Source organism: Nomascus leucogenys, chromosome 14 (assembly GCF_006542625.1).
Source record: "Nomascus leucogenys isolate Asia chromosome 14, Asia_NLE_v1, whole genome shotgun sequence".
In the NCBI taxonomy this organism is placed as follows: Eukaryota; Metazoa; Chordata; class Mammalia; order Primates; family Hylobatidae; genus Nomascus; species Nomascus leucogenys.
In genome coordinates, this window is record NC_044394.1 from 40,871,461 (window position 1) to 40,884,599 (window position 13,139).

A 13,139-nucleotide genomic window follows, 5' to 3' on the forward strand; every position below is an offset into this window, starting at 1 on the left:
GGGCCTCATTTTTGGGGAGGGCTTGGTGAGAGGTCTGGATGCACCCAGAGCTCAGTGTTTCTTATGTATCCTGGCTGCCCATTTGAGTCATCTCAGTAGCTTCTAAAAATCCAAATGCTCAGGCCCACCCCAGAATCTGTGTGTATGCAGGGGACAGCATCAGTATTTTACTAAAATCCCTAAGAGCTTCCCAAGAAGAACCATGGTTGAGAACCACTAGTCTGGTGCCCCCTAGCCCAGGGTGCATGAATACCACTCAGTCTAAGACACTTGAAAGTTCCGTGTCTTAGATAATCAGGATGGAGGTTATGGGCCACTCTAATCTGGTCGTGTTTCTGAGCCCCTGAAGTGGACATTTATCCAGAACCTGTTAGAAGTGGTCACTGAACTCGTGTGCAGAGGTGCAGATAAACTGCAAAGTCCCTGCCAGCCTGAGGTCCTGTGGTTCCCTTGATCCTTGTGACCTCTCTTCAATCCCTAGTTAGTGATGGAGCATACCATCTGTGTGTCAGGCTTGGATCTCGGGGATGGGGAGCAAAGCAGACCCAGCCCATGTTCTCATGGAGCACATGCTTTGGCAAGGGGGAAAGATGCAGTCTCACATGCACACAAGCGGCATGAGTGCCCTGAGAAGGGTTTTGAGCTGGGTTTAGAGTGAGAACTGCATGGCGGGCTGGCATGGAGGCTGCAGAGTGGGGGCCAGGCCTTCCCAGCAAGTGCCCCACATACAGTGTGTCAGGGGAGCCAGTTTGGTCGAGATGTGATGCTGCCCTCAGCTTGACCCAGTGGGTAGGAGGTGACCACCAAGACTCAGACCCCCTTTGCTGTGTTGTTCACCTCAGAAGCTCAAGCCTTTGCTCTGGCAAGCACAGTGGCTGCCTCGGGTGCTCACCTCATAGTCCCAGTTACCACAGCCCAGGGAATAGAGAGAGCAGATTTCTCTGTAGCTCCAATACCCTTTCTGAGATTTGGGGATGGGGGACTGGAGTTGGAGATACTTTGCAGATTGATTTTAACCACTGAGAACCCTTTTCTGTTGCCAGGGCAGGATCTGTCCCTTTGGAGACTGACTGGAAGTGGGTGAGGGGAGAATTCTTCCAAGGAGAACCAGGGCATCCTTGCAGGAGAAAGCGGGAGTGGGGGCTGGAAGTAACCCTGACAGAGGCAAGTGGGAAGGGATAGTAGCTGGGGAGTGAGATAGTTTGTAGGGGAGATGATGCATGGTCAGGGCTGCAGGGAAAGCGAGGCTCCAGTCTGTGTCATCCAGGCACAGCTGGGCTGCTGAGCATGGGCAGTGAGGAAGGCATGTTGACTCCCCCCGGCTCCACAGGGGGCCAGAATCAGCCTAGCACTGGGCCCCAGGTCTCCTGTGTCCTCTGTGTTGTGTCACGGCAGTCCTGAAGTCACACCACAGCTCTTCGGCTTGCAGTCAGCTCTCCCTGATTCATCATTTCCACCATGCCACTTACCTCCAGCTGGGACAGAGAGCTGAGGACTCACAAGGTGTTCTGTTGCAGGGTGTTAGAGTGAGGGCTTGTCTCTACAGTGTGATTCCAGCAGGGGGCAGATTTAGTTACCTGATAGCCCCTTCCCCATGTCGAGCGGAGGTGGACCTGGTAAGGGCAGTTTCAGTCCCAGGGGAGGACGATCTACATGAGATGCTGGAAGACGAGGAGTGAAGTGTCAGAAGGAGCTTCTGGATGGAAACAGTTATTTCTGGAGCCTCTAGAAGGTTGTGGGTTCTGGGGCAGCAGCAGGAGAAGCCCTAAGTTCAAACAGGAGTGGACAGGCCACGAGGAAACAAAAGGCACAAGTGTCCATGGGATGTTGGGAACAAAGCTTGCAGATTGACCTCTGCTTTGGCCTGGCCAGGCCCCCATCGCTGGGGCAAGCTTGGGAAGGAGTGAAGGCAGCACTCTCCTCCTCTCCCACCTTGTGCTGCTATAGCTAGCCAGTAGCTGATCCTGGCCAAAAGTGAAAAAGGCCACCAAAATAGTGGCTGGTGGGCCAGGTGCAGTGTCTCATTGCGCCTGGCCAATAATATATTTTTACATAAGAATTTGTGGGACAACTGAAGCCTGTGAGACCAGCCTGGGCAACATAGGGAGACCCCATCTTGACAAAAAACAAAAAATCAGCCAAGCATTGGGGTGTGTGCCTGTGGTCCCAGCTACTTGGGAGGCAGAAGTGGGAGGATCACTTGAGCCTAGGAGGTTGAAGCTGCAGTGAGCTGTGATTGCACCACTGCACTCCAGCCTAGGTGACAGAGCAAAAACCTGTCTCTAAAAAAAAAAAAAAAAAAGATAGTGGCTGGTGTGGCTTAATAGGCCCTTACTAAAGCTATTCAGCATTTCAGAGATGAGAAGGCATGAAGCTACATGTAGAATGCCTAGCAGTTGGTTCATCTTTTTGAAAGCCAAGGAGTCTCTTCTTCACCTGTCCATCCTTGAGCAGTAGAGCTGGGGCTTTTGGTTTTTTTTTTTTTTTTTTTTTTGAGACGGAGTCTTGCTCCGTTGCCCCAGGCTGGAGTGCAGTGGCGCGATCTCGGCTCACTGCAAGCTCCGCCTCCCGGGTTCACGCCATTCTCCTGCCTCAACCTCCTGCATAGCTGGGACTACAGGCGCCCGCCATCACGCCCGGCTAATTTTTTTGTATTTTTAGTAGAGACGGGGTTTCACCATGTTAGCTAGGATGGTCTCGATCTCCTGACCTCGTGATCCACCCGCCTGGGCCTCCCAAGTGCTGGGATTACAGGCGTGAGCCACCGCGCCCGGTCGAGCTGGGGCTTTTAAGAGAACCATTTGTAGAAATGAGAGTAGGAATGAGGAAAGAGACTAGTTGTCTTGGAGGCTTAGGGGAGCATTCCCTAGTCTTCTGAGATTGACACATCACTGCCACTTTCTGCTGCCTTTCTCTAGGCCTCAGAGCTCAGCCAGGCTGTCACAAGTTTGCTGGGTGCCACCCTCATGTCTGGTGCCAGGGCTGAAGGTAGCCTTCACCCCAGGGAGTTTACAGTGCATGAGAGACTCATAGTTAAATAATAGTTATGGTGCTATATGATAAGTGATCTAAAAGAAAGTCAAGGGGAGGATTCCAGAGGAGTCAGAGAAGGCAGGAAGAGAAAATAAGAGGATCGGAGAGGCCCAGAAGATGCCAGGCATTTGGGAAGCAGTTGGGAATCAGTGTGGCTGGGGGTAAACATGGGAGCAGAATGAGGACACCTAATGTGTCTGTTTCGAGTTCCAGAAGAGCTAATATTTGAAAGATGACTGAGGGTTTTCAAGAATTTTGGAAAGATGCTACTTCTCAGATCCAGGAAGCCTGGTGAATCCTAAGCAAGATAAATCAAAGAAATCCCCACCTAGACATATCATCAGGAAACTGCAGAACACCAGAGGAAGAAAATACCTTAAATAAACCTACAGAGAACAGGCCATTCATTACAAAGAAATGGCAACTACAGCCTGGGCGACAGAGCGAGACTCCGTCTCAAAAAAAAAAAAAAAAAAAAAAAAAAAGAAATGGCAACTAAATGGATAGCTAACTTATTGACAGCAACAGTAGATGTCTGAGTGGCATAGAGTCTTCAGTGTGCTGCAAAAAAAACACAACCTAGAAAGCCATTGCTAGCAAAATCATCTTTCTACAAAGAATTGATAATTTTTTAAAAAAAGATATTATAAATTTAGAAACAACAACAGCAACAAAAACTGCCAACCCCAGAATTCTGTATTCAGTGAAAGTGTTCTTGAAGAATAAAGGTGAAAGAATGACATCTGTTAATAAAACACGAAGAGAATTTGTTGCCAGCATGTCTGTACCACAGAAATGCTAAGAGAAGTTCTTCAGGCTGATAGGAGAGAAAACCAGATGAAAACTCAGATCTTCAGGACAGAATGAAGAGCATCGGAAATGGGTAATAATTTGGGAGAACATTTCAGAAGTAATAAGGATATAAGAAAATTTGAGCGGCACAATCCATAAGCTTGTGAATTTGTTGTTCCTAGCAATTGGAGAATACACATTCTTTGCAGTCACATGCAGAATACTTGGAAAAAATTGATGTCCTAGACAGAAAAGCTAGTCTCAACAAATTGCAAAAAATTGGTATCACATATAACACAATTTCTGATCACAGTACACTTAAGTAAAAAATCAGTTAAAAGGATAAGTAGAAAAACTTCATACACCTAAAATTTTGAGAACACTTCTAAATTATTGAGTCACAGAAAAAATTATAATGAAAATCAGATATATTTAGAACCAAATTAAATATATATTTAGATGGAGTTTTGTTCTTGTTGCCCAGGCTGGAGTGCGATCGCGTGATCTCAGCTCACTGCAACCTCTGCCTCCTGGGTTCAAGCAATTCTCCTGCCTCAGCCTCTCGAGTAGCTGGGACTACAGGCATGTGCCACCATGCCCAGCTAATTTTGTATTTTTAGTAGAGATGAGGTTTCTCAGTGTTGATCAGGCTGGTCTCAAACTCCCAACCTCAGGTGATCCGCCCGCCTTGGCCTCCCAAAGTGCTGGGATTACAGGCATGAGCCACCGCACCTGGCCAATAGTATATTTTTACATAAGAATTTGTGGGACAACTGAAGCAATAGTAAAATAAATTTATAGCTTTAAATGTTCACATTAGTAAAGAAGAAAGATACAATGAGGTTAGATGACATAAAGTAAAAGGAAATTATAAGGATAAAGATAGAAATTAATGAAAAGAACATAAACACATAATAGTATCCATAAAGACAAGTCAGTAATTGAAAAGAGTAATAGACAAATTCCTGGCAAGAAATTTTTTTAAGAAGAAGGGCACAAACGGCATTAGGAATGAAACAGCATAACTGCCAGCACACTCAGGATTTCATGTCGGGTGAGAGGCTCTTTGATCAGCTCTGTGCTTACAAATCTGAAAACTTAGATAAAATGGATAAAATTAAAAAGGAAACAGCAAAGCTAACTGAAGAATAATAAAAAACCTATAAATAGAAATCTGTAATCATGGAAGGTATGGAATCAGTATTTAAAAATCCTGCCCTTCTGCAAATCCACCCAGAGGGCTTTGCTGGTAAGTACTAACAACATTCAAGAAACAATCCCACTTCCATACAAACTCCTTTAGAGAACAGGAAAATAAAGACTATTCCTAGTCATTGTATGAGACTAGCAGAAGCCTAATGGCAACACCAGACAAGGGCAGTGTAGTGAGAACAAACATTTCAGGCCAGTCTGGTTATGAATATAGATGTAAAAATCCTAACGAAAGAAACAATTACAAAACCCAAGCCAGGGAAATATTTTAAAAGATGTACGTTATGAAGTACTTTGTTTGCAAGAACCAACTCATTAGAAAATTTACAAATGTACCATATTAACAGATTAAAACAGAAAAAATGTGATGATCTTAGAGGCAGAGACCATTTGATAAAATTCATTAGCCATTTATTTCCAAATTCTAGCAAACTTGGAATAATGGCGAACTTCCATAACCTGATAAAGGGCTTCTAAAAGGAAAAAAGCCTATAGCTAACATTGAACTTAATGGTAAAATATTAAAAAATTGATCTTGAAACATCAAGAGCAAGACAAGGATACCGACTACCAGCACTTCTATTTGATGATGTAACTGGTGATCCTAGCCAATGCAGTAAGACAAGAAAAAGAAAAAGTATAAAGGACTAGAAGGAAGACACTAAATAGTCATCATTTGCAGGTGATGGGATTATACGTAGAATATGAAAAATTTCTACAGATAAGTTATTAGAATTAAGAGTTATTTGAATTATTAGAATCAATAATTGGAATGACTTCTAATTAACAATTTAGCAAGATTGCTGGGTACGAAAGAGTATACAAAAGTTTCTCTGCATAACAATAAATAGATTTCTGTGAAAAGTTTAAAAGATACTAGTTCCTAGGAATACATCTTACAAAAGTTGTACAAATCTCTGTGGGAGATAAAGGGTAAAAATTAAAAAGATTACATTTGACCAAAAGATATTAAAACTTAAGCAAATGCAGAGATACCATGTGATCTTGGTTTGGAAAACTCGCTATTGGAATGATAACGCTTTTCCCCAAATTGATCTGAGATGCAATGCAATTCTGGCCAAAATCCCAAAAAGATTTAATTTTTCTTGTTTCTTTACTTTTGTTTTTTAACTTGACAAGATGATTTTGAGATGACTACAGAAGAGCAGAGGGCCAAGAATAGCCAAAACAAGATTGTGATTTGCTCTATCAGATATCAAGAATTCTCATACCAGTGTTTGTGAGGATAATTAAGAAGGTGCAAGTGGCTAGGCGTGGTGGCTCACATCTGTAATCCCAGCACTTTGGGAGGCCAAGGTGGGTGGATCACAAGGTCAGGAGATCGAGACCATCCTGGCTAACACAGTGAAACCCCGTCTCTACTAAAAAATACAAAAAATTAGCTGGGTGTGGTGGTGGGTGCCTCTAGTCCCAGCTACTTGGGAGACTGAGGCAGGAGAATGGCATGAACCTGGGAGGTGGAGCTTGCAGTTAGCCATGATCATGCCACTGCACTCCAGCCTGGGCAACAGAGCGAGACTTCATCTCAAAAAAAAAAAAATGTGCAAGGACGGAAATAGGTAAATGTAAAGAGCCCAGTAATAAGCCCACAGAGACTTGACTTATGACAGAGGAGGCCCTGCATACCATGCCGTGAGGAGTGGATGAACTCTAGTCCTTGCTGCTGGGATGAGTCAAGAAGAAGGTAACCATAAGGGACGATCGGTAAAAGACTCAAATTGGTACCTCATAGGAGAGGAATCATGAGTGATCCATGAATATATGAAAAGATGCACAGCCTCATTAAAGAACAGGGAAATGCAAATCAAAACCACAATCAAATAACTTTTCAGCCCACCAGATTGGCACACATGGGAAGGTAAGCTAATACTAAGCATCAGAGAGGTTATGAGGGAATTCCTGGGGCAGCAAGACTGGCACCCACTGCTGGACGGAACATAAACTCGTGCCACCATGTAGAAATAGTTGTAGCATTCCTGGGTGAAGACAGAGTTACCCATGACCCAGCAACTCGTGTATACATGTGAACAAGAACAAGCAGCAAAACCAAATGAGTATCCTTCAACAGAGGAATCATGACTTTTTTTTCATAGATGGAACAAAACAAATTCCAGCTCCACCTCAACACAGATGACTCTCTCAAATAAAATGTGGAGTGAACAAAGCCAGCCACAAAGGAATGTGTACAGAATGCATCTATTCATATAAAGTTCGGAAAATAGGCACTTGGCATGGTGGCTCACACCTGTGTTCCTAGCACTTTGGGAGACTGAGGCAGGAGGATTGCTTGAGCCCAGGAGTTTGAGACCAGATTGGGCAACACAGTAAGACCCCATCTCGATGAAAATTAGAAAAAAAATTAGCTGGGCATGGTGACATGCCTGTAGTCCCAGCTACTTGGGAGGTGGAGGTGGGAGGATCACTTGATCATGGGAGGTGGAGGCGCAGTGAGCTGTGATTGCACCACTGCACTCCAGTGTGGGTGACAGAGTGAGACCCTATCTGATAAATAAATGAATACACACATACATATACATAATATATATGTGTGTGTGTGTATTCAGAAAATAGGCACAACTAACTAAAGATATCCCTACAAGATAAACTAGAAGGAGAAACGAGAAAGGCTAATAAACATAATGGTTGGGTTAGGAATGTCATTGGGGAGGCACTTTCTGGTCCCTGAGAGGCAGCAGTGGTGTCTGAACACTTGCAGTGCTCCGCAAGAAGGAAGGAGATGTCGGTTTTATTTTATATATACTCATGTATACACAAATCTGTGTCTATACATAAAGATGCACATCACAGCGTTGACACTTAACATTAGATGCACTCGGATGTTTTAGATAGTTTTTTTTTGTGCGTGTGTGGTTTTTTTTTTTTGTAGTTTTTTTTCTAACTTTTTTCTCTGTTCTTTTTTTTAAAACCAGTTGTGACCCACTAAATTGATTTTGTCACTCCCTGTTTGAAAGTGTTTTATTGCTTAAGTTGGGTGGTAAGTATGTAGCTGTTTGTTTTATTCGTTTTTATACAGGACTCATCCATTTGATGTATGCTTCTGTCAGAAAGCAGAAACCACTCAAAGCACATGGGGAGAGGATGCCTCTGTGCCTCTACAAGAGCCTGGGCCAAGCTGGGAGGGCTGCCTGGGGCCCCTTGTCTGGGGAGGGAGCCTGGATTCTGTGGGGAGATAGGTTTGTTTCAGATAGTCCATCAAAGTGGGGTTGAGCTCAGGAGCCCTTTGCAAGCCCCCTGTATGGTGGGGAGCTTGGAGAGAACCTCTCAGCTGCTTCCTCTGGTCATTACCAGAGGACAGGGAGCAGTTATCCTGGGACATCCTGGCCTAGCATGCTTCCTTCCCAGGGTTGTTGGCCCTGGGCCCCAGCTGTGTCACTTTTGCTGGCATGGAACAGTACCCTTTCGATGGCTATCTCACCTGGCACAGGGCGCAGACCCTGGTGTGGCTGGCAGTATCCTTTTCCCTTCTCACCCCAGCTGCCCAGACCCTCTGAAGGCATTTCTGAGCCCTGACCCTGCCTTCCAACAGGTACCAAGCCAGCTGCCTCCATTGACCCATGGGGGGTGCCCACTGGAGCCAGCACACAATCTGTCCCCAAGAACTCGGACCCCTGGGCAGCTTCACAGCAGCCTGCCTCCAGTGCTGGGAAAACAGTTTCTGATGCGTGGGGTGCAGTCTCCACCACCAAGCCTGTGTCTGCCTCTGGTGAGCCCCTCACTCACCCACTTTCCTGCCTGGCCTCTGAGCGCCTATGGGCCCTGCAGCCACTGCTGGATCCTAGGCATCAGCCCTGTTGCTTTGCTTGCATTTGCTCCCCTCCTCCCCCTTAGCCTTTGTTCCTGATCCCCAGATCCCAGGTGCCCCAGTGTGAGAGCGAGTGAGTGCGAATTCCCAGGCTTTGTGCACTGGTACCTCCCTCCAAATTGAGGGGGCTTCCAATTGGGTGCTGAGAGAGGAGACTGCTCTGGGCCCACAGCCTGTGGGTCCTGTCCTCACCCCTGGGGGGCTGGGCAGGCTGGCCTCCAGGCATTTCCTTCTGGTGACTTCCTACAGACCCTCATCCAAGCAACCAGACCCAGCTTGATGCACCTCCACCACTGCCAGCACCCATTTCCCTTTTGGGGTGGGGGTGGTAGAAGCAGTAGCAGGTGGGCATCCCACACCCTGTCCTGGGAGGCCAGGCTCCCTGTCGTCCCCTACCAGAGCGCTGGTGATCCCAGGCTGTCTTGCCTCTTTGGCTCTCAGAATTCTTCTCCATGAGGCAGGGTAAGTGGGGAGAGGCCCCTGTTGCCAGCCCATCCTGAGGGTGTGCACTGGGCAGTGGAGTTGCCACGAAGTCCTGTGAGATGCCCCCAGTCACTGGCCTCTGTGTCCACCCAGGGTCCTTTGAGGTCTTCAGTAATCTGAATGGTACAATTAAAGACGACTTTTCTGAATTTGACAACCTTCGGACTTCAAAAAAAACAGGTATGTACAGGTGATGATGGTTTCTGTAATCCTCCATGCATTTGACCAGCTCAGTTATTGCAGAAATAATAATCAGCTTTCAAAACCCTTCAACTTCCTACATTTTCTTTGTATTTTGATCTTGGGAGCCTGGAGCTTCTAATTCTAAGAATTCATACATCAATAGTTAAAGATCACAAGGTGGAGTCCCCCAGGACTATGTCTCCAGGTTAGGATCCCCAAGGCTTCCTGCAGATTCCACAGCCCCGGCCTCCTCAGCTCAGAGTGGGCCTCACCTCTGGCCTGATCCAGCGTTTCTATTCACCTTCCTCCTGCCAATTTCCACTCCTCAGAGGGTCTCCTTTTCCCAGACAGCCACCTTTGGGCATCAGTGGGGTCAGCCTCTGCCCTGTGTTGTCACCTCCCAGGTGACCGCTCCAGCCCAGCAGACTCACAGTCTAGTCTCCAGACGTGTTTTCCTTCCCTGTGTGCCTCTGGGATGGGAGGATATCAGGTGGATGCAGAAGGAAGGAGCCAGTGGGCCAAGGTGGGCCTGGAGGGGTGGAGGGAGAAGGCCTAGAATGCATTCTTCACACACCCTGTTTGGACTGGGGTGTGACAGCCTCTGTCCATCTCTGGGCCACATCTCCCAGCCACGCATGGCAACTTCTTTTTTTCTTTCCTGTCTTGGCTTCTGCTGCTTGCCTCCCCCAGTTTCCCTACCACCTCTCTCCCAGTCTCTTCTTTTTCTCCCTTCTCTTTTATCCCTCCCTACCAACTGTAGCCACAAGCCTGGCTAGGCCCTGGTGTGAGGTACAAGCAGCCTGGCACCGTTGACCCTGCTTGACCCCCTTGACCTCCTCTAACCCCTCTCAGTTCAAGAGCTCCCAGCCGGGAGACCAGAGGCAGCTTTGAGAATGTGCTGCTTTTTTGGGTCTTTCCTTTGCTGCATTCATAAGATTCCACGTGTCTTCTCTGCAGGCCAAAGTATAGCCTAACCTGTCCTTGACTCCTGCTCCATGCCTCAGTAAGAAGGCAGCTTGGCCATTGTTACATGTCAGCTTTTGAAACATTTATCCCCTGCTGGTGCAGTGGCTCACACCTGCAATCCCAGCACCTTGGGAGGGCCAGCGTGGGAGGAGTGCTTAAACCCAGGAGTTTCAGACCAGCCTAGGCAACATAGTGAGACCCCCGTCTCTACAAAAAAATTAAAAAATTAGCCAGATGTGGTCGTGTGCACCTGCCTGTGGCCTCAGCTACTCAAGAGGCTAAGGCGGGAGGATCCCTTGAGCCCAGGAGATCAAGACTGCAGTGAGCCTTGATCGCCCAGGCTGGAGTGCACTGGCATTATTGGTGTTTTGTTTTTTTGTTTTGTTTTGTTTTTTTTGAGTCTTTTTTGCTCAGCTCATATTGTCAGAGTTGTCCTGCCCCTTGCCTCAACTTTTATGGATTAACAGATTGAAAACATTTTCTCATGACTTTAAAACTTGTTAAAAATACTTCATTGCTATATAATCTCTCTTTATATGGCTCAGCAATAATTCATTAATTTGGGGGAGGACATTTTAGGTTGATTTCAGGTTTTGCTGCTGTAAATGATGCTGTTGTGAAGCTCTTTGTGCTTACAACCCTGTTCACATTTTACATTATTTGCTTAGACCAGATTCCTAGAAATGGGATTACTGAGTGAGAGAATGACTGTTGTTAAGAACTCCTGTACCGTGAATCATCCCATTGTGGCAATCACATTCCTACCGGCCTGTCTCAGCACAGCCTGTGTCGCCTCTATGGGCTGAATTTTAAAAGAAACAATTTGCTTTCTTTTTACTATCAAGAAGTTCATGTTTATTGTGGAAAATTTAGTAAATGGAAAATGGAAGAAAAAAAAAGTGAATTGCCCATGCCTAGCTTCCAACCCAAAATGACATCTTGGTATTCTGGAGGAATGAGCTATACATACTCTTTTGTAACCTGCTTTAGTATTTTGATAAAGCTTTCTTTGCTTATCATTAGGTATTCTTCTGTTCCTGCATTCTGGTATTTGGTTATGTGGACACTTGATTTATCTAACTCAGCCCATGACTGGCCGTGTGTCATCACGTGGCGCTGTCAGGCAGGCATGTCCCCAGGAGGCCATGTTTTGTGTTAAGTACACAGTCTTAGGCTCTCCCTGCCACACTTACCCTGCCATATGTGTCCTTGTCTTGTAGCCGAATCTGTGACCTCTCTGCCATCCCAAAACAATGGAACTACCAGCCCTGACCCCTTTGAGTCTCAACCCCTGACCGTCGCCTCAAGCAAGCCCAGCAGTGCCCGGAAAACACCTGAGTCCTTCCTGGGCCCCAACGCGGCCCTGGTGAACCTGGACTCACTGGTCACCAGGCCTGCCCCACCGGCCCAGTCCCTCAACCCTTTCCTGGCACCAGGTAGGCTCTCACCCCAGGCTTCATCCATTGCCTGCTGTGCCTGGGAATGGGTGTGCAGCAGGCCTCTTGGGGGCTCTTCCCTCTGTGTGATGGAGAAGGAGTGGGACTAGCTGGAAACTCTAGATTATTACGTATGCCCTCGCCAGGGCTGCATGGGGTGGGGTGTGGAAGCTGTTGTCAGTTATGTGGTGAGGGTATGGGTAGGAAATAGCTCCTCTCCTCTCAGTTGAGACTACCAAGCAGAAGCTGTCCCTGACTTGGTGACCCCCTGTTGTGAGACCCTTGAGGGAGTGTCAGTTCTAAGACAGGTGGAGTAGGGTGGGCTGCTGGGGGTGAGGAAGAGCCAGGGTTTGACGTGTAGCATTCCTCTCTTGGGAAAAATGTAACTTAGCCCTTGGGTACAAGCCTTCCTCCAGGTCCCTTGCTTCCACTCCTGGTGCCAGAGTCTGCCCCCTGCCCTCAGGGCTCCATGCTGGCTGCCGGACAAGCCCCCAGCTGTTCAATTGGGTATCCAGGGCCATTATGGCCTGGTTCCACCCTCCTCTTCCCTCCCTCTGTGCATGAAACCCTTGTGACACCCAGCCCCTTGGCACCCCTCAGCTTGTAGAGCCCTTCCTTAAGCCCAGGCTGTTACACACTCAGTTTCCCCTGCCTGGAATGTCCTCCCTCCTCTTCCCTAATGAAAGCATCTTACTCATCCTTCGACACCTAGCTCAGATGACCCCCTTCTAGGAAGTTCCCCCAGCCCCCTTCCTCACGCGTTTCCCCAAGGCCTTGGGCTTCCCCCAGGGTAGGAATGTGTCACCCTCAGGTGTTTAGCCCCAGACTGGCCCCACCATGTAGGGATCTGAGGATCTTGGGCCACCATCCCTGACAGTACCTTGGAGAGGAGAATGATCACTGAACTTACAGAGGCTGAAGTTGGGGACCCTTGGGCAGAAGTGAGGTGTGTGGAGTTCCTGGGTCCTGGCCAACCCTGAGGTCCTGAGATGGGTGAGGACATGGCTGCCCCCAGGGGAGGTGGTTCCCTGGGTGGAACTAGATTAGCTTCCAGGCTCCTCAGCCAGCCAGGAGTCTGTGTCTGTCCCAGGAGGCCTTATGCCTCTTCTGCCCAGAGAGCCCTTGAAGGCCCTGCAGGAACTCCAGTGGTCATCTGTGTCTGTCAGCTCTTGGTGGGCACCTGGCTGGAG

The 13,139-nt window shown here is 47.4% G+C and overlaps 1 protein-coding gene across 7 annotated transcripts in view; it reads left to right on the top strand.

The window, feature by feature from the left end:
* The window catches only part of EPN2 (epsin 2), a 98,067-nt gene that overhangs the window by 83,263 nt on the left and 1,665 nt on the right, over window positions 1–13,139 (top strand). For all 7 annotated transcript variants that reach the window (XM_012501168.2, XM_030828505.1, XM_030828506.1 and 4 more), the window contains 3 exons: window positions 8,606–8,782; window positions 9,458–9,544; window positions 11,734–11,949. In XM_012501168.2, coding sequence (XP_012356622.2) covers window positions 8,606–8,782; window positions 9,458–9,544; window positions 11,734–11,949 — 480 coding nt within the window. The remainder of the gene's footprint in view (window positions 1–8,605; window positions 8,783–9,457; window positions 9,545–11,733; window positions 11,950–13,139) is intronic.